Raw genomic sequence first — 26,507 nt, 5'->3', positions numbered from 1 at the left:
TCCGTCGGGACATCCGTCCCACTGTGGATGCTCTAACTAATTATTTTAGAATTTGGTGGGTGACATGGGTCATCTTCTTCCCCAAAACAGCTGCCATTTATTTCCCAATTCACATTTGCAAATTTGAATTATTCTCATATTCAATTCAGCATTTTCAGCCCCGTGTTAACATTACTTTCACGTGATTTAGTCTTTAATATCCTTGTTTAAGGAAGGGCTAGAGACGGTTTTTGTTAAATTTCAAAAGAATTTAACAATAGGGTAAAAGGAAAAAAAAATCGGGGAAGGGCTTAAGCTCATCCCTAGGCCTTACTGTGTCCGCCCCTGCTCCCCTCTGTGCCACATAAAATGACTATTTTCGGTGAACACAGGAGGTTGCCGGAGACAGTTTTCTTGCCCTTGACATCACATTCGCAAACATGGCGGGGGCATCGAAGCTACACGTTGTGGCCCTCCGCGTGAACGCGGACTCCTCCTCCGCCTTCTACCGCTACAGCATGGTAGACCACCAGAACACCCTCTACGTCCACTCCTTCCGCCAGTTCTACAAAGATTGCCACATCTCCTGAACTGTCGACTTCATCATTGGCAATGCCGTCGTCGTCCTCCAGAAATGCGACATCATAGCCAGCCCCAACCCAAAACAACAAAACACGGTCACCGCCCAAGGCCTACAGAAAGAGGTGAGATAGAGGAGAGAAGGTGAGAGGAAGAAATATATGACACACTCCCACTAATGAGCTGACACCCTGAAAAGTTTAATTTTTGAAATGATCGGATTGCCCAAACTCCTCAAAAGGGTATTTTCGTATCAAAAAAGGCTAAAATGACCAATTTCGAGATAAAGGCTTAGTATAGAGTTATCTGCGTTCATAATCTCACGAGTTATAATAGTACTTTATTTCAACTTTACTTTCGTAACAAACACAAACTGTGACCATATTTAGTAGTACAATTTTCCATGTTTTAACAGCCGTTTGACTCATTTCATACAATTAAACCAAATTCATAAATCTAGTAAATGAAAATTATATCGCTTTCTATATTTTTAATAGAGCAATTGAGAATGTATTATTTTTAGAGCACGTCCTGCCCGTTCGGTTTGTTGGATTATATCTTATGCTTAAATGTGTACTTATGTTTGATTTATAGATTATATCTCACAACTTAATTTTAAATAAATAATTATATGATAACGAGTCATAGCTAATCATACAATCTAATCATAGATGTATAATCATTAAATGTGTACTTATGTTTGATTTATAGATTGTATCTCACAACTTAATTTTAAATAAATAATTATATGATAACTAGTCATAGCTAATCATACAATCTAATCATAGATGTATAATCATTCGATAATGAGTTATAACAACCAAACGGCACCTTAGAGTATTATAAAAATGCGTGCATGAAAGATAAATGATTGCGAACCAAGATAATACTCCTCCTCCTAACATTTAAACTCACTAAAGGAAAACCGATGATGTATATATTATTACAAGAAGAACATTGAAATTAACACGCACGTACAATCACAAAATACATTCTCGTTACAGATTCTCTAAGAGCATCCACAATAGCGCATAGCGCACCGCCTAGCCGAGCGCCGGCGCTAGACGGTGCGCTAGGCGGTCTATTGCAACCGCCCAGCCATTTCCGGATTTAAAAACCGCCTAGCGCTTGGAGGTTCCGTGGCGCTAGGCGGTGCGCTGGGCGATCCGCTCGGCGCTATTGCAGCGCTGCGGATCGCCGAGCGCATCGCCCAGCGGATTTTTTAATTTTTTTTTATTTAATATTTTTTTTATGAAACTCATTCTTGGTTGTTTCTCTTTTATAGAAACATCCTTGAATGTTTTATGTTCCACTTTCGATGTGGGACAAACTCATTCTTGGTTGTTTCCCTTTTATAGAGACATCCTTGAATGTTTTATGTTCCACTTTCGATATGAGACAAACTCATTCTTGGTTATTTCTCTTTTATAGAGACATCCTTGAATGTTTTATGTTCCACTTTCGATGTGGGACAACCTCATTCTTGGTTGTTTCTCTTTTATAGAGACATCCTTGAATGTTTTATATTCCACTTTCGATGTGGGACAAACTCATTAATGAGGATATTGTAATGTTATTTTAATTTTAATGAAGTGTGTTTTTTTAATTAATGTACTTTTTAAATTTTAATATTATTATTGAATTTTCCCGTATTTGTGTAGTAAATTTAATTCCATATTTTGTGTGATTGTTAATTATTTGTTTATATAATTTTGAGTGATGTGGATAGGCTATGGCTAGGCTATGGCTGGGCTATTTGCTTGTTTTGATGATGTGGCAAGAGGATTTTTAGTGTTGATGATGTGGCAGGAGGAGTTTGTGGCTAGACTATGGCTGGGCTATTCCTATTGTGGATGGCCTAAGAAGTAATACTACTTCACTATGCGTGTGGTGGCGTGGCGGCAACTTCTTATCCGTGGTGCATATATATCATCGATCAGGCCATTTTCACTAAATAGAAAATATGATTGCAGCAGTCGCATTGCAAGTCAGATTGAAAAAGTTGCTGCGCTGAGTGTTCAAACAACTCATACAATATAAAATAAGAAAAAATGCATAACATTAAAACTCAATTCTGAATACTAATAGTATTGCTTATATTTTGATTGATATTGATATTCACTCATCCTAGGAAAATTACCAATATTTTATCTCCAAATTACTTCTATAATTGTGCAATTTGGGATGAACAAAGCAAACATACGATTAGGGAATGTAACTTGAAGCAGAGAAATATTTATTTGGTTGGCTCGGATCGGACTTTTATTCCTCACGCTCCTATCTCGATTCCCCTCTTCTTCTCATTCAATTTTCTCCAAATTTCTTCATCCGATCGCCGTAGCTTGTCCCATATTTATGAAGGCTGATTCAATCAAATTGCCGGATTTTATCGCAAACCTTTAATTATAAGGTAAGAAACAATAATTACCAGTCTGCATTCGCGGTGATTCTCGCCAATTCTTATCGCAACGCATGTTTGCATGAATTAGAGATCCTCCGATTCCGAAGCCTGATCTGCATTTCGTTTTGTAGCTTCTGAATTCGTAATGCGTTGCTGGGATCTGTTGATTGAGTGTCTCTAACTTCACTTTTATCACTTGTGCTTGTTGTTTGATTCGTATGCGTGTGGTGGGAAAAATGAATGGTAGAAGCATTTTGTTTAGTTGACTAAATTGTTTAATTCTTAAAGCTTGCATTAGCTCCGACGTTTACCCACGGTCCATGAAATGAGAGTTCTAGTTGAAATTCGAAATACATAAAACCTAAACTCAGTGGAAGCTCTGCTCTCTGAAAAGTGTATATTTTCAGTTTAGTTTTGTTCACCTCTGTTATCTCTCCCGTTATGGAGTTCAAACTTCAATATGGTTGTTAATTCTGTGTGATTGACTGCTTCCAATTTTGTTTTTCAGGTTTATTACAAGAAATTCATACGAGGAATCTATGTTACTGAATATATATATGTTTATGCATGCGTTTATATTTTGTTAGAAAATGGAAGAAGAGGAAACAAAGAATCATAAAGAAATGTCTGGTAATGACCATGAATCACAGAAGAATGAAGGCACCAGCCTAGACGATAATATAGTATTATCTAAAGCTGCAGATGTAGAAAGAGATGCTAGTCATGCCAATAATGGGGGTGGTGGTACAGATTTAGAGGGAATTAATCCAGCTTCTCCTATTTTAGATGATGATCTTTTTGACCATATTCCGCTGAAAGATAAGGAAAAAATAGGTATTGAAACTAATCAGTCTCCAGGTCCTGATGACATCAGACATTCATCTATTGGAAGTGAGGAAACATTTGAATTTACCTTTCCAAATGTTCCGTCATCTGGCATAGATTCTTCACCAGATGCAGGCCTGGATTATGGTCTCCGCTCAAGCTTTGGGGCTGAGAATGACTCCAACTATGACATCAATGAGTCCCTGTCTTCATCTAGTCTTGATGTTTTGCACCCGTATGTAGATTTTGGATACTCTGCCGATTCGCCTCAAAAGCCAAAATCTAAACAGTTGTCACCTACTGGGTCTCCAGAGCTTTTGCATTTAGTAGATTCAGCGATAATGGGGAAGCCAGAAAGTTTAGAAAAAATGAAGAATGTTGTTAGTGGTGTTGAGAGGTTCGGAGGAGATACGGATGCAGTTGCTGTGGCTTACGTAGTAGTTGATTCACTTCTTTCCACCATGGGAGGAGTTGAGTCTTTTGAAGAGAATTTGGATGAGAATCCACCCAGTGTGATGCTGAACTCTAGGGCTGCTATAGTGGCTGGTGAGATCATTCCCTGGCTCCCCGACATGGGAGATTTTGATGGTTTTATGTCTCCTAGGACTAAGATGGCGAGAGGACTGCTAGCCATCTTGTGTGCTTGCACAAGGAATAGAGCAATGTGCTCCGTGGCTGGTTTGTTGGGGGTACTACTTCGGTCTGCCGAGAGGATGTTCGTTCAGGATATCTGTTCAACAGAGAAAATGAAATGGGATGGAACTCCTCTGTGCTACTGTATTCAGTACTTAGCTGGGCATTCGCTTAGTCCACGGGATCTGCACTATTGGCTTCAAGTAATTAACAGAATTCTCAGGACAGTCTGGGCATCTCGTTTAATGCATTCACTAGAGAAAGCGATGGCTGAAAAAGAGGTATTAGGTCCAGCGAGTACTTTTGAGTTTGATGGTGAGAGTTCTGGTCTGCTGGGCCCAGGTGAAAGCAAGTGGCCTTTTACCAATGGATATGCATTTGCAACTTGGATCTACATTGAATCGTTTGCTGACAACATAAGTACAGCAACTACTGCAGCTGCAATTGCAATGGCTGCTGCCGCTACATCCGGGAAGTCATCCCCCATGTCAGCTGCTGCAGCTGCTAGTGCACTAGCTGGTGAAGGCACAGCACACATGCCTCGTCTATTCAGTTTCCTATCTGCTGACAACCAAGGGATGGAAGCATATTTTCATGCTCAATTTCTGGTTGTTGAATGTGGAAGTGGGAAGGGAAAGAAAGCTTCACTGCATTTTACTCATGCTTTCAAGCCGCAGTGCTGGTATTTTGTTGGCCTTGAACATACTGTTAAACAGGGTCTTCTTGGAAAGGCCGAAAGTGAGCTTAGGCTGTACATTGATGGTTCATTGTATGAAAGTCGTCCTTTTGATTTGCCGAGAATTTCGAAGCCTCTTGCGTTTTGCTGTATTGGCACAAATCCTCCTCCAACTATGGCTGGATTACAACGCCGTCGCCGCCAGTGTCCTTTGTTTGCTGAGATGGGACCTGTATATATATTTAAAGAACCAATTGGGCCAGAAAGGATGTCACTTTTGGCTTATAGAGGAGGTGATGTGCTGCCTTCATTTGGAACTGCTGCTGGGTCCCCATGGCTGGCAACAACAAACCATATCCATAATATGGCCAGGGAAAATGCACTTCTAGATGCTGAAATTGCTGGATGCCTTCATCTTCTATACCATCCTAATTTGCTCAGTGGTCGTTTCTGTCCAGATGCTTCCCCTTCTGGTGCGACAGGTATCAAGATACACTTTTGAAAAACTCAATATAAATAAAGGTTCACAAATTTGATTGTTAATATAAACTTGTTCGCAATTTGTGATCACCTTGTTTCTTTAAGTTAGAAATGGCTGGTGTTTTTTAATTGTATCCATATAAAATTGTTTTGTACTTAGTTTGATACCATATGGTGGTTCTTATTTCTTTGATATGGATTAGTTTCTTGCTTTATGTTTGGGACACACCTGAAGACTAATTGAAAATTAATATTGGATGGAATTATTTTGCAGCATAGACCTATCCTTTGCATGACATCATTCTCTCTGTTCTTGAGTCAAAATTGTTTTCCTAAATAGTGGCATTGTTTCCCCATACATATTAACTGGTCCCTAGTTGTAGCATTTTTGGTGGAGCCTGCTTTTACACTAATGTAGAGTGTTGACACACATTTTTACCCCAAAATCAATTTAATGATAAATGACTCCAGAATCTCTACATTATATTCTTGCTTCTCTTTTATGCATGGTTTGAACTACTTGACATGCTACTTCTCCTTGGCGAATAATGATCTTGTGTATTTAAGGCAACCTCCGGAGGCCAGCAGAGGTTCTTGGTCAAGTGCATGTTGCTACAAGAATGCGGCCAACAGAAGCTTTATGGGCCTTAGCTCATGGAGGCCCCATCTTCTTGCTGCCTTTGGTAGTTGGCAGTGTACATGAGCATAGCCTTCAGCCACGGAAAAGTGACCTTTCTTTGTCCTTGGCCACAACTGCACTTGCAGCTCCTGTATTCAGAATTATATCTTTGGCTATTACCCACCCTGGAAACAATGAAGAGTTCTGCCGACGAAGAGGCCCTGAAATATTATCGCGAATCTTGAATTATCTCCTCCAAACTTTATCTTCACTTAAATGTGCAAAACGTGATGGTCGTGAGGAACTTGTAGCTGCTATTGTCTCCTTATGCCAGTCCCAGAAGTTCAATCATGCACTTAAAGTGCAGCTCTTTAGCACCCTGCTTCTTGATCTAAAAATTTGGAGATTATGCAGTTATGGACTGCAGAAAAAACTTTTATCATCACTCGCAGACATGGTTTTTACTGAGTCATCGGTGATGCGAGATGCAAATGCTATCCAGATGCTCCTTGATGGTTGCAGACGGTGCTATTGGACTGTTCGTGAAACTGACTCTGTTAATACATTTTATACGAGTGAGGATGCTCGTCTTGTTGGCGAAGTGAATGCTTTAGTCGATGAACTTTTAGTGGTTATCGAGCTATTAGTTTTGGCAGCTCCACCGTCCTTGGCTGCAGATGATATCCGTTGTTTGTTGGGCTTCATGGCTGACTGTCCCCAGTCAAATCAGGTACAAACTCACTTATGCTTTTATACTTCCTTGTCTAAAAATATATTGGTGGTTGAAACATTTCTGTCATTTTGTCTTAGTTTCTTTTTCAAACATAAAAATTCCTACATTACATGGAGTCATGGGTGATAATGAATAAATCTCTGTAACTGCATATTAGAATGTATCTGACTTATAATAAAGACGCATGGGAAGCAACTTAATTGCGTTGACCTCGTATGTCCTCTCAGATCAGTGAAATCTATGGGCTTGTTTAATTGCATTTCAATCTTCATGTCTAGTTTTAACTTTTCCCTGCTGGGATTACCAGATTGTATGTGGAATGAAATTATGTTTGGATTAGTGTTTGGAAATTGAGATTTAATAATTTGAAAATAAGACGTATAGATAAACTTAGCTGAAAACAAGACAAATATTACGTAGTGAGTTTAACTTTCGGGATTACCGATTCACAAAGCTGCTGATAAGCTTAGCCAAAAGCCAATATGAAGGCTATTCATGATATAAATTTTTGCTTTCACTCTGCACCCAACATTTTGGCACCTGTTTGTATAATCGAATATTCTGTCCTTATTTTTGGTTATTTGGTATGTAGTAATTTTCATATCAATCTAATTGTGAAGTTCTTTAACCATGTATGCCAAATCTTCTGGAATTTATGGCTTCTCTCTCCTTCCAGGTTGCTAGGGTGCTACATTTGATTTACAGGCTTGTGGTTCAACCGAACACATCGCGGGCTCAAACCTTTGCTGAGGCATTTATATCATGTGGTGGCATGGAGACCCTTCTTGTTCTGTTGCAGCGTGAAACAAAATCTGGAGACCGTGATGTCTCACAAATGTTGACTGAACATGATAAAGGTTTATCTTCTGCCAAAATAGATGAAGACAATAATCATGGTGATGGGAAATCTTTGGAGAGAAAAGATCTGAGTTTACAGGAGAATGCTTCTGAATTTGAGAATTTTGATGGTTCTACTGTATCTAACACTGAGAGGATTTCATCCACCTCCACTAATCCATTACCTAAAAACTTGGGTGGTATAAGTTACTTAATAAGTGCTGAAAATGCACGGAATAATGCGTATAATGCTGACAAAAGTGACGGCACAATCGTACGAATTGTTAACCTCTTGGGTGCTTTGGTAATATCTGGACATTTAAAATTTGATTCACCTGCTCCTTTGGATGTGACGAGCAACCTCCATGGTTTGCCTGAGGCAGGAGGTACCATGTTTGATGACAAGGTTTCTCTTCTTCTTTATGGTCTACAAAAGGCTTTCCAAGCTGCACCTAACCGGCTTTTGACATCCAATGCGTACAAGGCTTTATTGGCTGCCTCAGTACGTCCTCCATCCTTTTGCTTCCTCTTACTTCCTTAAGAAACTTCTGCTTGTTGTTGTTGCAATGCCATTTGGAATATAATAGGGCCTTAAAAAGCTCTGTATTTTTCCATCAGCTCTTTAAGTGGGCTTAAATGAGAAAATTCAATCTTTGATGAGTAATGCGGTGCTAGGATGAATAACTATGTCAGAATTGGTTGGTACAAATTCTTACCAAATAGTGTGCGTGTTGTAGAGGTAAACTGGATCTGATGTGCTCTCTCACGCCTATTGCATTGAACTAATTCTCATGTCTGTTGCAACCTTCTCTGGTTAATTATGGATATTCACCTAACATATTTATCCCCATTACAGTTTTTTTATTGTTGCAAAATTATCATGAACTCCTTTGTATTGCTTGGATCACAAAGCCCATTATGTATGCCTTATTGGTTGGCAGTATTATGCTTGAATATTACTCCCTCCGTCCGCCAAATGTTGTCCTCATTTGACTCGGCGCGGGTTTTGAGAGGTGTGAAGAAAAGTGAGTGGAAAAAGTTGGTGGAATGTGGGTTCCACATTTATATATTAGTTTTATAATAGAATGTGAATGTAATGAGATAGTGGAAAGTGGCTCCAATTACCAAAAATGGAAAAAAGCAAAGTGGAGAACATTTCGCGGACGGACCGAAATGGAAAAAGTGGAGAACATTTCACGGACGGAGGGAGTGAATTGTTGATGTTCCAATATATGCAAGGAGATACTGAATTTAAGTATTAAGTTGTATTTTGGTCTGTTTTTTAGAAACGTTTATGGTGTTATCTTTGCTTTCCAGATAAATGTGTCTTCAACAGAGGATGGTCTAAACTTCCATGATCCAGGGCACCGCTTTGAGCACTTGCAAATCTTGTTGGTTCTGCTTCGTTCTCTTCCATATGCATCAACATCACTGCAAAGTCGAGCACTTCAGGTGCTAAGTTGTGACATTCTACTTTGCCTGGATTGGAGAATCTGATTTTAGATCAATGCAGACTTTTTCTGTTTCAATCTCTTTAGACTTTCACAACTTCCTCTATTTCATTTGTTTTTTTCTCTGTGCTATTTTAGGAGCTTTGCTGAGGTAGTGTTGGAGAGAGTTCTTATATGATAAAGTTGTTTAGCAAGGAAAACATGAGTCCACTTCTAAGATAACGTTGATATTTGAAGTATATATACTTTGGTCTAAAAGCATTTTTTGGTAGAGTCTTCCAATTGATTAATGCTGATGCTATCATGAAATTACAGGCATATTCTGGGCATACATTTCTCATTCCCTTGTTTTCTTCTAGCTTATTTGCCTTCATATGGGTGTATTATTTAATATACATTGCATGCCTCAAGTTATGGTGTTATCTCTCCAGTAGTAGAGGGTTGAGCATTATATAGCAACAACAGAGTTTTTTGGAAAGTACTCTATTTTTCTCCTCATCTTCTTTGTTGAATTATGTAATGAAACTTTGTATTGCTTTCACAAGACCATTATGTCTAAAGTTTTTATCCCAAAATGCTACTCTACCACAATGCACATTGCAAAACCATATTTAAATGATTGCTAAACCTAGTGCCTTTTTTGGGGGAAGCTAAATAGTGCTGCTGGTGTCTTTTCCATTTGAAATCTGACACCTCATGTTTATGTCAGGATCTTCTGATTTTGGCTTGCGGTCATCCAGAAAACAGAAGCTGCCTAACAAGCATGGAAGAATGGCCAGAGTGGATCTTGGAGATTCTCATATCTAATTATGAGGTCACATCACTTATCACTTACCCATATAATGGCTGACATGGGTATTTTATGGAACCTTTTGTGGTGCCATTTCTCATTTACATTTTTTATGCAGAGAGGTGGAAGTAAAAATGGTAACCCTTCCAGCTTGAAGGATGTAGAGGATTTCATACATAATTTCTTGATAATATTATTAGAACATTCAATGCGCCAGAAGGACGGATGGAAGGTCAGTGTCCCTTTTTGTTGTCTTCTATTCACACCTTTGTATTTTCCGCCAAGCAAATGAGGTGTTCGCAAAATTGTATTTTCCGCCAAGCAAATGAGGTGTTCGCAAAATTATACTCCCTCCGTCCACGAAAAGTAGTCCCATTTGTGGACGGCACGGGTTGTAATGAAAAATTGGTAAAGTAAGGGAGATGGGAGAAGATAAAGTAAGAGAGGAGAAAAAGTAAGAGAGAAGGAGAAAAAGTGGGTAAAGTATTGGAGAAAGTTTCCATTTCTGAAATGAGACTATTTTTCGAGGGAGTAAGTAATACTTTAATAGAACATATGCGGGGTGGGGGTGACTGTCTTGAGATGATATCTTAAATCCTATAGGCTATGGTATATTTGTTTTTTTTTCTCTTTACTGTGTCAACCTTTACATAGTTCAGTACCACGAAATGCATGAGTTGCATGTGTACTATTTCAAAAGATTTGGTGCCAACCGAAAATCTTGGCCTTCCAATAGTACATATCATTATATCCTTCTTTTGTTCTTGTTTAAGCTAATCTCTTTGTTTCTTCCCAACTTTGTCAACTTCTGAGTTTCATTGGTGTATCTGGCCATTACTGTGACAGGATATTGAAGCTACAATTCATTGTGCAGAATGGCTGTGTATGGTGGGTGGTTCCAGCACTGGAGATCTAAGGCTCAGGTATTGCCTGCCCAAATTACATTTTTCAGCATTCTAGTTTATAGTGTAGAGAGCCATGGATTTTTCTCAAATCTTATTACTGTATCATTATTTTAATTCCCTCATGTACGATATCAATCAAGGTTAAAACTTGTGGGTTCTGCTCTCCTAATTCTGGTCTGAGGACAGTTTGCGATCTAAACTGAAATTGTGCCAATACAAGCAATTATGGGGCCTGTGGCTATAGAATTTTTTTACATTGTGCAAATTGTTCTAGAATTTCAAGAGGCTGATACTGTGCTTCACAGACGTGAAGAATCATTGCCCATCTTCAAAAGAAGGCTTCTGGGTAGCTTGTTGGACTTTACTGCTAGAGAATTACAGAATCAGGTAATGTTATATCTTTGCTACAGAAATTTCTGTTTCTGGTTGGCCATATAGGGTTTTCAGTTTTGTTATTAGTTTTCTTTTCATTTGCTGACAATATTTTGCTTTCTGTTGCCTGTATTATCCTCCTGCCTTGTGTGGCAATAACTTCGGCCTCTGTATATTAAGCAAGTCTCAAACACTGCTTTTCAACAATTACTGATAAATGTTCAAGGTTAATCATTATTCATATGTATTCTTTTTGAGTCACTTCCTGGGGTACATTTTTACTCCCTCCGTTCTTTAAAAATAGCAACTATTTCCATTTTGGGCTGTTTCTTAAAAATAGAAACTTTAGAATCTTTCTATTTTAGGACATGGACCCCACAATCCACTAACTCTACTTTCACTACTTTTTCTCTTCATCTCTCTTACTTTACTCATTTTTCTTTTCATCTCTCTTACTTTACCAAATTTTCTCACTTACTTTACTAATTGTGTATTAAAACTCGTGCTGTTTCAAATGTTTCTATTTTTTGAATACGGAGGGAGTATTATTTTTAAAACAATTAGTACCAATTTTTAGCCTACCTGTCAAAATATGAAGCTAAATTGGTAATGTTCTACGGATTATTTATTATCGCTATTCTTGCAATGCTACAACAATGTCAGCCATTTTAGCTTTTCTGTGCTTCAGACTCAAGTTATTGCTGCAGCGGCTGCTGGTGCGGCAGCTGGAGGATTGACACCTAAGGCTGCAAAAATTGAAGCCGTGAATGCTGCTCAGCTCTCTGTTGCTTTGGTTGAGAATGCAATTGTGATCTTAATGCTTGTTGAGGACCATTTACGGTTGCAGAGTAAACTCTACAGTGCTTCATCTACTTCTGCTACTCCACTTTCGAGTATATTTCTTCAGGGCGGCCGCTCTTCAACTGCAACACCAGATCCTACGGCATCTCAAAAATCATCAACTAGTGATTCTGGACGACCCTCTCTCAATGTATATATGTACTTATATTATTTGATGACATGAGCATTTTTTACCTGCAATAATATTGAAATATTTGAATGTGTTTTAACCTTTATTTAGTTTTACTTAGCAAGTCAGCATGATGTCTAATACAACACCTTTTTCTAGTCGACCATTGTATGTTAAATTTGAGAAGGCTCCAATTCCAAGTATTTACACCTGTCTGAGGGGCACCATAAAAAACATTCTTACTTGTTGGCATGTCATATCCTATGTGTCATGGCAAAAGGTCTGTCAGCTGTTCCCGAAACACTACTCCCATAATTCTGATTTTAAAGGCATAGATTGGAGCTTTGGTCCTGAATGAGTCTAACATTACACATGATCAAAGTACCTCTTTCAAATTTCCTGCATTTGATTGTTACAACTAGAAAAACTAAATCTACTTGCTCTTGGTAGGCTCTTGCTCCAATGGCAGATGGTAATGGGCAAATTTCACCAGCTGTAATGGAACGATTGACTGCTGCAGTGGCAGCAGAACCTTATGATTTAGTTTCCTCTGCTTTTGTGTCATATGGGAGCTGTGTCCTAGATTTGGCAGAAGGATGGAAATACAGAAGTCGGTTGTGGTATGGTGTTGGACTTCCACCAGCGACATCTGAATTTGGTGGAGGTGGCAGCGGTTGGGAGTCCTGGAAATCGGCGTTAGAGAAGGATGCTAATGGAAACTGGATTGAACTTCCACTAATAAAGAAGTCAGTTGCAATGCTTCAAGCTTTGCTATTAGATGAGTCCGGACTTGGTGGAGGTCTGGGTATTGGTGGAGGATCTGGTACTGGAATGGGAGGCATGGCAGCTCTTTACCATTTATTGGATAGTGACCAACCCTTTTTTTGTATGCTTCGGATGGTGCTTGCTTCATTAAGGGAAGATGATGATGGTGATGATCACATGCTAATGAGGCATGTCGGTACTGAAGAAAGGTCAACAGAGGGTTCCCACAGAAAATCTACCAGCACCATTTCGCTAGAGACAAACACTAGAATACCAAATAGGAAACCACGATCAGCATTGCTTTGGAGGTACCAAATGAATTTTTTATTCTTCTGCAAGGAGTTTATTCCCGGTGGTGGCATATAATGTGTTCAAATGCAAAATCTGCTATTATGTCTCTTTTTAATTTTTTTAGTAACCATCAGCTGATAGTTAAACGTGTGCCATTTTCATGTTGCTACACAAACACCTCAACTTGATAGCACTATATCTAATGCTGGTACACAGTCTACCAATCGACCTATGGTCTCCCCAGTTGGGCTTGAACAAGAGCGTCCAGTTCATTAAATAGCAGCTTCACATATTCTTGACTATTCTCTCACCTGGAGAGTGCAGGATGTTTTTCTGTATACACAAAATGAGACTAGTTGACTGTTAATTTTTTGCAGCGTGTTGTCTCCAATCTTGAACATGCCAATTACTGAGATGAAGAGGCAGCGAGTCCTGGTTACGTCTTGCGTCCTGTATTCAGAGGTCAGACTTGTATTTTGTCATGGTGCTACTGTTTGTAAAGTCTTCTACCCTTTTGTGAAAGCTGTTCTATTCTTCTGCTTTTGCTTTATATAAGTCCATAATAGGACACTTAAAATACAGTTATTCTAATTAATATGCTGTTACCATAGTATATTTTCATGTTGTAGGTGTGGCATGCAATTGGAAAGGACCGAAGTCCTCTACGTAAACAATATCTGGAGGGCATCCTTCCCCCTTTTGTTGCTGTATTAAGAAGATGGCGGCCTCTTTTGGCAGGAATCCATGAACTTGCTACTGCAGATGGTGCTAATCCCCTTGTTCTTAATGATCGTGCTCTGGCAGCAGATGCTCTACCTATTGAGGTGGCTATCCATTTCTATTTGAAACAATTACATTTTGCCTGATGTTAGGGATTCTTCTTTCAGTCGCACAAACTAGGATCAGTTCAGCTTTTGATGCTTCTCATTGTAAGATATAGAGAATCATTATTGCACATACATTAAAGTAGTCAAATGCAAACATCTGTCCCAGCTCAACTTGTTATGGAAAAAACATGCATGAACTATGTGTAAGAACATTACAGTTATGTGTTGGATTGCATTAGGCTTGGGCGTGATTAAAGAACATCTTAACTTGTCTTCTGCATTAACACCCATCCATGAAATGAAGCCGCTAGAAATTCATTGATATGTCATCAATTGTAACCACAGATTCACTTTGCCCACCATCATTAACAGGTATTCAGAAAATATATATTAGCTAATATTTTCTCAATAGGCCTGTAGCCCAGGTTTCCTTCATATGTCGTGGATCAATTTATTTATCATCTAAAAAGAAAAAAGTTGCTCACCATGATAGGGCAAGAATTCGGTCACTCCTATGATTATTCTAGCTAACACTGCTTTCCTCAGACAGTAAAATAACTTATATTTGTTTACTGATGCCTTTAGGCTGCTCTAGCCATGCTGTCTCCTAGCTGGGCTGCTTCTTTTGCCTCACCCCCCGCTGCTATGGCATTATCAATGATTGCTGCCGGTGCTGCTGGTGGAGAAACCACTGCTCCTCCAACTTCCACATATCTTCGGCGTGACACATCAATGCTTGAGCGGAAAACGAATAAGCTACATACTTTTTCAAGTTTCCAGAAACCGCTGGAGACACTTAGCAAACCTCAGGCAGTTCCAAAGGACAAAGCCGCTGCAAAAGCAGCTGCTTTGTCTGCTGCCAGAGACCTTGAACGTAATTCAAAAATTGGATCAGGAAGAGGTCTCAGCGCTGTGGCAATGGCTACATCAGCGCAGCGTCGGAGTAAAAGTGATTCTGAACGAGTAAAGAGATGGAATGTTTCTGAAGCCATGGGAACTGCCTGGATGGAATGCTTACAATCAGTGGATTCAAAATCTGTATATGGGAAAGACTTGAATGCTCTTTCCTACAAGTATATTGCTGTTCTCGTTGGAAGTTTAGCTTTGGCTAGAAATATGCAGCGATCTGAGGTATTGCATTCTTGTGTTGAAAGTTCCAACCATCTCTGATATCACAAATCACAGTTACCTGAACTTTCTGTCTGATTTTAGGTTGACAGAAGGTCACAAGCTGATATAATATCTCAGCACCGAATGCTCACTGGAATACGTGAATGGCGCAAGCTTATCCACTGCTTGGTCAAGATGAGATGTCTATTTGGTCCATTTAGTGATGATTTATGCAAACCTAAGCATGTATGTTTACAAACTGGACTAGTTAAATTTATTTGTGTGTTTGAGTCAATAATCTGTTAGTGTGAACTTTGATGGTGTCAGGTTTTCTGGAAGCTAGATTTCATGGAAACTTCTTCGAGAATGAGAAGAATATTGCGGAGGAACTATCAAGGATCAGATCACCATGGTGCTGCTGCAAATTATGAAGACCATATAGAGCAGAAGCAGGAAAAACCTGAAGCTGCAAGTCCATCTAATGCCTCTATCGTGGCTGTAGAAGCAATTTCATCTGATTTGGGAAATGATGAGGATGAGCAGGACGTGGCCTATATGGATGTTAGAGCAAGTGGTGAACTGTCTGATGATATTCAGAGAATATCATCTGGACGCGGTGAGAATTCACTGAAGTCAGGGGAATCTCTGGAAGTATCAGTTACTGATAGCCTGGACTCAGAACCTATTCCAACATTGGTTGCTCCCGGCTATGTCCCGTTTGAGCATAATGAAAGGATTGTTCTTGAGCTTCCATCATCAATGGTCCGTCCACTAAAGGTCCTAAGAGGCACTTTTCAAGTAAGTTCTGCATATATTAATCAAGATATACTATGTATTGTTCTAGCCCATTTTCCTGATGCATAAATGCGGTCTTACTTTCTGCATGTTCTTTTCTGCTAGTGTTGTTGCTATTGGAAATTTCAGCATCTGATAATATTGGAACCATGAATATGATAATATGGGACAGCAAAAACAAGTGATAGTGATTCAGGTTCACTCATGTTTAGGAAGTAACAGTGTGGTTTTGAGACCAAAACTAACCATGGTTTTCTATGTGCTACATTAAGTGGCAACACTATATTTAACCCTTCTCCCACTGTTCACTTTCTGAAGCTCCATTCCATATGATGCTCATGCTGATATTGAACTTACTTGCATAACTACTTGTTAGTATTCTATTTTCAAATGTGTCAAATTATGTCTTTTGTCAGATAACGACTAGGAGAGTCAATTTTATTATCGATCGCATGGATAATAGTGCTATGAGAGATGTGGAGAGCAAAGGTTACAATGAAGTTGAAGAAAAGGATCGAAGCTGGTTGATATCATTGCTTCACCAAGTATACAGCAGAAGGTTAGATTTGATACTGGTTCATTCACATGGCCGTACTGATCTTTTCTTCATGTTCATTATATTACTTGTAACGGTCCCACTGCCTATTTTCTTCTGCCTCTAAATGACCTGGTTTGTAAAAGACTTTGTATTTGTTTCCTTTTCATCTGTTGTGTTTATTTTATCCTGGGAGACAGATTCCTTTAAATGCTGAGGAAAATGATTCTCGTCTTCATTGTTCAAGTATTTAAGTTATCCAAACCGTTTTACTCATCAGCTTAAAATGTTACTCAGTTCCTAGAAACATCTTCTGTCATCTATGATTGGAAGATTATTTGTTCAAAGTTTCACGTTCTGGTGATTATTAATGAACAATAGTCAATATATAAAAGTGCAAAGACCATTTTTAGGGGGAGGGGGTAGAATAGTGCAAAGTCCTTAATAGCTTGTATATGGCATTTTCAAACTATCATCGTTAGATTCCTACTCAGGAGTACTCACTGACTGAACAGGCATGTTTCTTTGTTTTTTCTGGAATTGGGGGAGGGGAGATCCGAGGCTTGAACCCTTACCTCTCCCTTTGGCTCAAGGGAAGTCTGCCACAAGGGTGTCCCAGGATGAACATCATAAATTCATAATTCATTAATGTTATATGTAAAGGGACACATTAATTTAGGTTTCTCTTGAATTCTTGAAGGCTTTGTATCCCTGCCACATTCCCAATTAAGCGTGATTCTATAAAACAGTATGTTCTTGAATATGCAATTTCCTATGGACCATATTTGTCCTACTGCCAGCTTTTATTTTTTCTTTTATGTTTGTGAGTCTCTGATCTGGTTTCACTGTTACTTAGAATGCTGTAAGGCCTCTTTTGGAATGTGCATTATTGACTCATTTGCCTCTTTCAGATATCTGTTGAGAAGAAGTGCACTTGAGCTGTTCATGGTTGACAGGTCAAATTACTTTTTTGATTTTGGGGTATGCTTCTCCATATAATCTATAATTCTTCAAGATAGACATGTCACCTTTTGAGCGTAATTAATACCCTCTGCGCCCACTTCTCCTTTTTCCTGCAGAGCACTGAGGGACGGAAAAATGCATATCGGGCTATTGTCCAAGCCCGTCCTCCTCATTTGAACAATGTCTACCTAGCTACTCAGGTATTGATCTAGTGATATCTTCCTACCTCCTTTATATTAACTAATGCAAACCAATATTCCTTTGTCAATGAATTAAGTGTTTCCATGCAAAGAAACTGACTCCACTTGTGAATATAAGCAGGGGTGTAGCCAGGAAATTTTGTTGGGGGGGGGGGGATATTTATAGGGTAATTTTGAAAATTTAAGAAGGGGGTATTTAGTGAATATCCATAGATATATTTAAATTTAAGTAGTATATAAATATAGGATAGTGAGAGAGGGTTTGGGGGGGAGGGGGGAGCGCATTTGCACATCTAGCCAAAGGCTAGCTCCACCCCATATAAGGGAAGTGCATACTTGGATCATAATGTTTTGAGCTTTCAAACTGATCTTACTATGCAGCCTTCTAAAAAGTGTTATTATTTCCTATATTGAAGAGACCTGAACAGCTTCTAAAGAGAACTCAACTGATGGAGCGTTGGGCTAGGTGGGAGGTACTTTTGAAAATCAATCTGAAGTGCAAATATCCAGTAATTTGTCTTGAACTGACGAGTGTCTGATAAATTGGCCATTTAATACATTTGTGCAGATCAGCAATTTTGAATATTTGATGCAGCTTAATACATTGGCTGGGCGCAGCTATAATGATATAACACAGGTGAGACTTTACTGACATTCCATACTCATCTTATGGTAGAAAAGTTGATATTTTAATGCTCATCTGCATTTTTATGTGCAGTATCCTGTATTCCCATGGATTCTCTCTGATTACAGCTCACAGAACTTGGATCTTTCAAATCCTTCTTCTTTCAGAGACCTCTCAAAGGTGGTTTAGATCTCCTTTATTTTCTTTCTTTTATTGTTGTAAATTTAAATTACAAAATGGTTCAATTTTACATAAAATTTGTATTGCAGCCAATTGGTGCCTTGAATTCTGAGAGACTACACAAATTCCAAGAGAGATACTCCAGCTTTCAAGATCCAGTCATTCCCCGATTCCATTATGGTTCACATTATTCAACAGCTGGAACAGTAGGTCCTCTCTATAATCATCCTTTACGTTATACAAATAATACCATTCTTCAAGCCTACTGACATGTTTAAATGCTTACTAGCAACATTGTCACACAGATGCAAACTAGTAGTTGGATAGCACTTGAGCAGTTTTCTTTTATGAGGAAGTCAAGAGTAATTAGTAATGATTGCAAGAGCCATCTTTAGATTTTATCCATCATTCTTTTTTGTGAGATTTGGCATAAAATTTGTCAAAATTTATCCAGAGTTTTAGTTGGAGACTGGATGTAATTATCACATCACATTTTGCATTCTAGTTGCTCATCAGTGATGTGTCGAATAAATTTATGATGAATGAGAACGAAATCATCTAAATTCATGTATTTGATCCACAAGCTAGTAAGAGCCAAGGACATCAAATCAAGCAGTATGTAGATATATTGCTACATTATATGCATTATGATTGATTCCTCATTGGCTTTATTGAACCTTCTATTAAAAAAGCTTGTGAAGTTGTTTTTCTGCAGGAGCATTTCTTTCCTAATCCTAGTGTCAAAATCATTCTCCCTTTGGTTTTAGGCTATATCAAACTTTAATTCCGTCAAAATCATTCTCCCTTTGGTTCTAGACCATATCAAACTTTCATCCTATTTTCTTTTCATTTTGTGTGGCAGGTGTTATATTACCTCACTAGAATAGAACCTTTTACAACCCTTTCTATTCAACTCCAAGGCGGCAAGTTTGATCATGCTGACAGAATGTTCTCAGACATTGCTGCAACTTGGAGTGGAGTTCTTGAGGACATGAGTGACGTAAAGGAATTGGTAAATGCATCATTTTTCTTGTGGCTTATTATCCTTTTTGTTGCATTTTTTTCATCTTGACCTGAATTTAAGAGTAGTTTCCTGCTATTCTTTCATATGGTTGTATTAATTTGATTGGCCATGGTTGCTGCCAGGCGTTGAGGATATATAGCACTTAAATATACTAATATCATATTGCAATTCCTTTCGGTGCTGAATATAGGTTCCGGAGCTATTTTATCTTCCAGAGGTTTTAACTAATGAAAACTCAATTGACTTTGGTACAACACAACTTGGTGAAAAGCTTGGTATGCATCTAAGTTTCTTGCTTCCGTTACAATTTTGATTTGTATTCATGATAAGACAAATATTTCACCCTAGCTTTGTGTTATATTTATACCATCTGTTCACATTATAGGCTCAGTTCGGCTTCCTCCTTGGGCCGAAAATCCAGTTGATTTTGTCCATAAGCATCGGATGGCACTTGAGAGTGAGCATGTCTCAGAACATTTGCATGAATGGATCGATCTCATATTTGGGTACTTTTCACTTTTTTGTTCTTATAGCCCACTTTTCATATTTGTGTATTATCCCCCCCCCCCCCCTCTCTTTTTTTTAACTCCTGGACCTGCTCTCTCTCTCTCTTCTATATCTCAGTCGCATGCACATGTTTATTGATGATTATGCTTTGATCTAATACTTATCAAATTTCTTCATATTTAGGTATAAGCAACGTGGAAAAGAAGCTACACAAGCTAATAATGTTTTCTTTTATATAACATATGAAGGAACTGTAGATATTGATAAGATACCAGACCCAGTAAGTTAGCTTTCTTGTTCAATTTTCAATCTTTTTTCTCAATTATACTCCCACACTTCAATGTTTAAATATATGTGTAAGGTACAACAACGTGCTACCCAAGATCAGATTGCTTACTTTGGCCAAACCCCTTCACAACTTCTGACAGTGCCTCACATAAAAAGGATGCCGCTGGCAGATGTCCTTCAAATGCAGGTACTTAATAATGCCACAGATTATAGTTATGCTCTATTGTCCCCCTTGTAGACGAACAAGCATGCCCATAGCAATCGTTACGGACATAATACAGTTGAATCTTGCTGTAGAAGATGTGGGTATAATCCAGTTGGTTCTCATCCCAAATCTTTTGGGGTCAGAGAACTGAGGCTTTGAGTTAGAGTTGAAATATTATAGCAACAGATCATAATGATTTGGGGATGGGGGATTATATGCCATCAAATATATCATCAAATCGAATATACTATGATTTATGTTACCCATAGTGATAAAAATCAGACCGAGGAAATATTTGACTGAATTTGATCTTGGCTCAGTTTCAACACATTTAGATTCTACCTTAAATACTTGATCTTAAAATAAGAGACTGCTCAATCTATATGATAGAATCTCAAAAAAAGTAGGTTACAGATAGGGATGAGCATTTGATTTGTTTAGTTGGTTTTTATAGGCATCTGTAACAAACCGAATAAAACTGAATTATACTACTACCTCCGTCTCTTAAAAATAGAAAACTATTTCCATTTTGGCCCGACTTAAAAATAGAAGCTTTCTAAATTTTCTATTTTAGGAAGTGGACCCCACATTCCACTAACTCTATTTCCACTACCTTTTTCTCTTCCTCTCTCTTACTTTACTCATTTTTCTCCCCCTCGCTCTTACTTTACCAATTCTTCTCTCTTATTTTACCAATTGTGCATTAAAATTTAAAACCCGTGCCATTTCAAATGTTTCTATTTTTCAAAGACGGATTCATTTGTTGATCTCAAAGAATGTACTAGTTTGTGGCTACATTTCCTGATACCAGCTAGATTTTGTGCATGGCTTTAGAATCACTGAGCTGCTTGCTCTCCATTATTGGTTTTTTTATCTGGTATGTATTGCTTATAACCTTTCAGTTAATATATTTGTCAACAATGTTTAATATCTATATGTATCTGTTTATCGGCTTGCATTAGCTTAACCAAATTTGTTTAGTTTGCACTAGAAGAGGCAAGTCCCGTGTATCTGATTGTATTCCTTGTGAGTAGACCATTTTCAGGAATCCCTCTGAGGTTAAGCCTTATATGGTTCCTTTTCCTGAGCGTTGCAATGTGCCTGCTGCTGCCATTCATGCATCTTCCGACTCTCTTATAATTGTTGACACCAATGCTCCAGCGGCGCATATAGCACAACATAAATGGCAACCAAACACACCTGATGGCCAAGGGACGCCTTTCCTTTTTCAACATGGAAAGCCTGATACAGGTGCTGCCGGTGGAACTTTTATGCGAATGTTCAAAAGCCCAACTCTGTCTGAGTCGGAAGATTGGAATTTTCCTCAGGCACTAGCATTTCCAAGTTCTGGAATCCAAAGCACAAGAATAGTTTGTATTACTTGTGACAGAGAAATTATCACTGGTGAGCATATGTTCTTAGAGAAATTTGGTTTTAATGCTTCCCTTCCGAGTATATGTGACTTTCAGAAGTTCCAGAAGGCTGTCTCTTCGAGCCTAATTTGGTTGTAAATTGGTTACGTTGTTTATCAGCCAAAATATTTTTTTTCTTTATAAATTAAAAATCTTATAACATCAACTAAGTGGGGTTTTTTTGTTCTTATTATGATTTTATCATCCCACAGAATTGTAATTTATGACATACTCTATCTCCTTGATACTTCTTGAGTTCCCAGCATTACTTTAGCTTCTAGTTCATTAGGCATTTACTTTACTATAACAGTGGCCTTTCCATAAACTTGTATTAAAGACCTAATACTCTGTTTTAGGTGGGCATGTGGACAACAGCGTAAGGCTGGTTTCAGCTGATGGAGCAAGAACATTGGAAATAGTTAGAGGACATTATGCCCCAGTAACGTGCTTGTCTATGTCTCATGATAGCAACTATCTTGTGTCTGGATCTCGGGATGCTACAGTTCTATTATGGAGAATACATCGGTCAACAATTTCACATTCTGGCAGCTTGCCAGAGATTTCAGGTAATCCCAGCACACCTAGATCGTCAAGCAGTGCAAGGAGATCCAACTTGGCAGACAAGTCTACGAGGCACAGGATAGAGGGCCCCATTCATGTCCTTCGAGGTCATCTAGAGGAAATAGCATGCTGTGCTGTCAGTTCAGATCTTGGGATTGTTGCTTCCTGTTCCAATTCTTCGGATATCTTGATTCATTCAATAAGGCAAGGTCGGCTGCTTAGAAGGCTGCCTGGTATTGAAGCTCATTCTATGTGCCTATCTTCTGATGGAATCATAATAACCTGGAATAAGAATCTGTATGCTATCAGCACTTACACTCTTAATGGAATTTTGGTTGCTACGAAACAACTTCCGGTTTCATCAACAATTACTTGCATAGAGGTCTCTATTGATGGTCGTAGTGCTTTAGTAGGACTAAACCCTTCTGTGGAAAATGATGGAGGTTCTGAGTGCAGTCCTAAGCTGAGTGCAGATCATGAATCAAGTGAAGGAAATAAACGGGAGCTGCCTTCTATCTGCTACTTTGATCTCTACACTTTAGAGGTATGATCAGATCTGATGTCATTTGCATAAAAGTCCCGTTAGGACTTATACATGGCTGCAGCACTTAATTTATTCCCATTTAAATTTGTGCCCATACCCATAGGGCCGCGTTAAAGGCAAACACCCCCTTAAATACCGAACACAGAACCAAAATAAATACTCCCTCCGTCCCTTAAATTTTGTCACACTTTTCCATTTTCGTCCGTCCCACAAAATTTTTCACATTTCACTTTTTACCATTTTTGGTAATGGATCTCATATTCCACTAACTCATTCCCTCTCACATTTTATAATAAAACTAATATATAAAAGTAGGACTCATTCTCCACTAACTTTTTCAACTCACTTTCCATTACATTTCTTAAAACCCGTGCCCGGTCAAAATGTGACAAAATTTATGGGACGGAGAGAGTAGGTCATTATAAGAGAACATCGAATGTCAGTTTTACTTCATTTTTAGTTCATTATAGGAAATTTGGATTAAGATGAACTAAACTATATAAAAATGACTTTCAATGTTCTCTTATGTGCGTTCTACGTTTAAAATTAGTTCCGTATTGATCACATACCCATACCCACATCCTTATCTTTTATTAATGCTTTGGGATCTTTTTCTGCAGATCTTTCATAAATTAGAACTAGCAGAAGGACAAGATATTATCTGTATAGCTCTGAATCAAGACAATACAAATCTATTGGTTTCTACAGCAGATAAACAGTTGATAATATACACCGATCCTTCGGTAAGTTGCACCTGCTATCAGTCTCTTGCTTTTTTCATTTCTCTCTTATATATATTACGAAAAATACATGCTTTGAGAACTCTTGAATACCATTCTCCTGTGAAACATCACAGCATATAGCTTTGTTGCGTTCGACTTTTCCACAGGGGAAGGAAGTTGTGAATTGCGTCACTAGCTTTTTCTCTGGGAAAATATCGTAAACAATTTTTCCAATTGCAATCGGAGATGGGGATGTTACTTGAGGCTCTTTTGTTTCGCTGTTTGCTTGTTGTAAGGAAATATAACTCATTCCTTTTCCTTGCAGTTGAGTTTGAAAGTCGTCGATCAGATGCTCAAACTGGGCTGGGAAGGTGACGGATTATCTCCTTTGATGAAGTAAAACGCCTAAGATGATCGATGTCACATTTGGGAAGACTTCATTTGCACTAGGAAGTGAGTCGTTGGATGTTTATTGAATAGTTGTAGTTGTAATACCCACGCCAAGTTGGCAAGTTTTGTTGCTTGAAAGGCCTCATATGAGTTTCTTCATAATGTTATTTTTCGCATTGTGTACAAAAGAAGACTATTTTTTTTCTCTCATTATATGTTGTTGTGTAAAGATTTTTGTGTTCTGCTGAGGCCGTTCTTGCCACTTATTATTGTATAAACAAACGAGAATATTGTATTTTAATATTATAGCAATGTAAATTTCCTCGATTTCTTTTCTTTTTTTTCCATAATGTAAATCAAGCCTGTAGAATCTCACATCTCAGTTCTTCAACAAGTTTGTTCTTGGTTCTGCATGAACGTTGAGACTTCCGCTGATATGAAGTGTGAGCATGGTTCTGTACGTCCCTATGTTGCTCTCATCACTCAATCTGAACCTGAAGAAGCGAAGTAGTGCTGCTGATACGATCTTCATTTGTCGATAGGCAAAATCCTTCCCCAGACATGTCCTAGGACCAGCCTGAACATCGAGCAAAGTATCAAACACGTGTGCAGTTAGTTCAACTCCATAGTGACAAGCTAACTTACATTGAATGCCACAAATTTGAATGGCGACTCAGGCTGAAACACCCCATGTTTGAGCCATCTCTCCGGTTTGAACTCCTCTGCATTGTCTCCCCAGATATACTGCATACGCTATGTAGTAAACACCGTCTCCCCTTTTCAGTCTGTAGCCATCCGGCAGAGTGTCGTCCGTTTCAGCACACCTCCCATCCTGAAGAGTTCATGTAAGAACATAAGTGATCTCTCACCTTATGTTTTGAGTTAGGAAAAAGAAGCATAAGCTAAGGTTTGTGTTGCTGTACCACTGGAACTGCAGGGTACAGCCTCAAGGTCTCGGTTATGGTGGCGTGAAGGTAATGCATTTCTTCAAGTGCTTCGTCTGTGATACATCATTTCCTGAACAGAATTTCCTCACTTCTTGTGCAATTTTTTCTTGGATAAGTGTATTCTTGCAGAGTATTGGCTGTGGTGCCTTTCCCAGCAACCATGAAGCTGAGGATAATATCCCTCAAGTGCTGATTGTTCATCGTCTCGGGATCCTTCTTGCTCTCCACCAGAAATCTAGAAAGCAAGTCCTCCTTCACATTCTTGAATCATGAAATCTGAATTAGTTATGCAACTATACAAAATATATTATGAATCACAAAAAAGAAAATGGGACTCGCAACATTTTGTTCCTTCTCCATCTGTTCTCTCTTAGTTCTGATCACTCTATCCACGAAGCTATGGATGAAGCCGATGTTCTTCTTCAAGGTTGCTTCGCCACATATGTTGAGGTATCGCTTTATCTTCCATATCGGATCTACATAACGCCTATACACCAATTCATTCGAGTCATCAAAATGAACTCATTCCCTTCTGCATTCGACTCGTCTAGGCAGTTCAGATCAACTCCAAAACCAACAGTGAATATCGAATCAAGGGTGTATCTCATCAGCAAAGCCTGCCACCACAACTGTCGAAGAAATAAACTAATACCAATATATTGACTAATATAGTACCTGCACATCAAAAGACAGGTTGTGTTTTGAGAATTCTTGAACTGTCTTCACCAGTTTCTCCACTTTCTGTCTGAACACCGAACAGCTGTAGTCTCTCAGCACTCTGGTCGAGAACTCAAAGCTCGCGAGCTTCTTCTGCTGGCGCCACTTGTCTCCACCCACCACGAAGATCCCTTGACCAAACAAATACCCCATGATGTCTTGATTGTACTACCCCTTGTTGAAGTTGTGGAATTTGGACTTGAGAATATACTCCACGTTTCGCGCATCAGCCGTGTACACCTCAGCCTCACTCTGACCCGGAGCTAGAAGCCTCCACGTCGTATGCTTCTTGCCCATCTCCGTTTGGTAGTCGTACAGCCTGTTCAAGTAGAACAGCTGATCGAAAACAGTCCCAACCACAGGAGGGTAGTCTCCATTCCTGATGGATTTTCCAACAAAGATGAAACTAGCGCAACAACAGCCAAAGCTGCTGCTGCAGCTATGTAAAAGATAGCACTGATAATATCCATCTCTGCAGAAGTTGATTATTCTTGTCCAAAAGGAGCAGTCTTTTAAAAGATCAGAGCAAGTTCAGACAAAATGATAGTGTCATTTAGGGATGTCAATCGGGCCGGCCCACCGGGTTTTGGGCCAACCCTACTCGGGTTGCGGGTCAATCGGGTGCAGGCTAATCGGGTTGAGATTTTTC

The 26,507-nt window shown here is 38.8% G+C and overlaps 1 protein-coding gene and 1 pseudogene across 1 annotated transcript; one reads left to right on the top strand and one right to left on the bottom strand.

The window, feature by feature from the left end:
• Positions 1–2,659: 2,659 nt before the first annotated feature.
• LOC121784793 (BEACH domain-containing protein C2-like) lies at positions 2,660–24,530 on the top strand. The gene is made up of 32 exons (XM_042183029.1): positions 2,660–2,968; positions 3,468–5,575; positions 6,141–6,922; positions 7,602–8,264; positions 9,080–9,214; positions 9,923–10,027; positions 10,122–10,235; positions 10,850–10,926; positions 11,214–11,295; positions 11,969–12,271; positions 12,701–13,323; positions 13,684–13,768; positions 13,936–14,130; positions 14,719–15,264; positions 15,346–15,489; positions 15,571–16,041; positions 16,455–16,597; positions 17,485–17,554; positions 17,653–17,736; positions 18,153–18,209; positions 18,305–18,373; positions 18,455–18,541; positions 18,631–18,747; positions 19,404–19,553; positions 19,756–19,840; positions 19,951–20,071; positions 20,256–20,352; positions 20,434–20,547; positions 21,600–21,969; positions 22,334–23,082; positions 23,703–23,825; positions 24,130–24,530. The coding sequence occupies exons 2-32, from the start codon at positions 3,550–3,552 to the stop codon at positions 24,202–24,204; spliced, it is 8,862 nt and encodes a 2,953-aa protein (XP_042038963.1). The 5' UTR covers positions 2,660–2,968; positions 3,468–3,549; the 3' UTR covers positions 24,205–24,530.
• On the bottom strand, positions 24,513–26,328 carry LOC121784803 (annotated as a pseudogene).
• Between the last annotated feature and the right edge of the window lie 179 nt (positions 26,329–26,507).

This window comes from Salvia splendens, chromosome 2 (assembly GCF_004379255.2).
Source record: "Salvia splendens isolate huo1 chromosome 2, SspV2, whole genome shotgun sequence".
Taxonomy (NCBI): Eukaryota; Viridiplantae; Streptophyta; class Magnoliopsida; order Lamiales; family Lamiaceae; genus Salvia; species Salvia splendens.
This window is presented reverse-complemented; position numbering and strand designations above follow the sequence as displayed.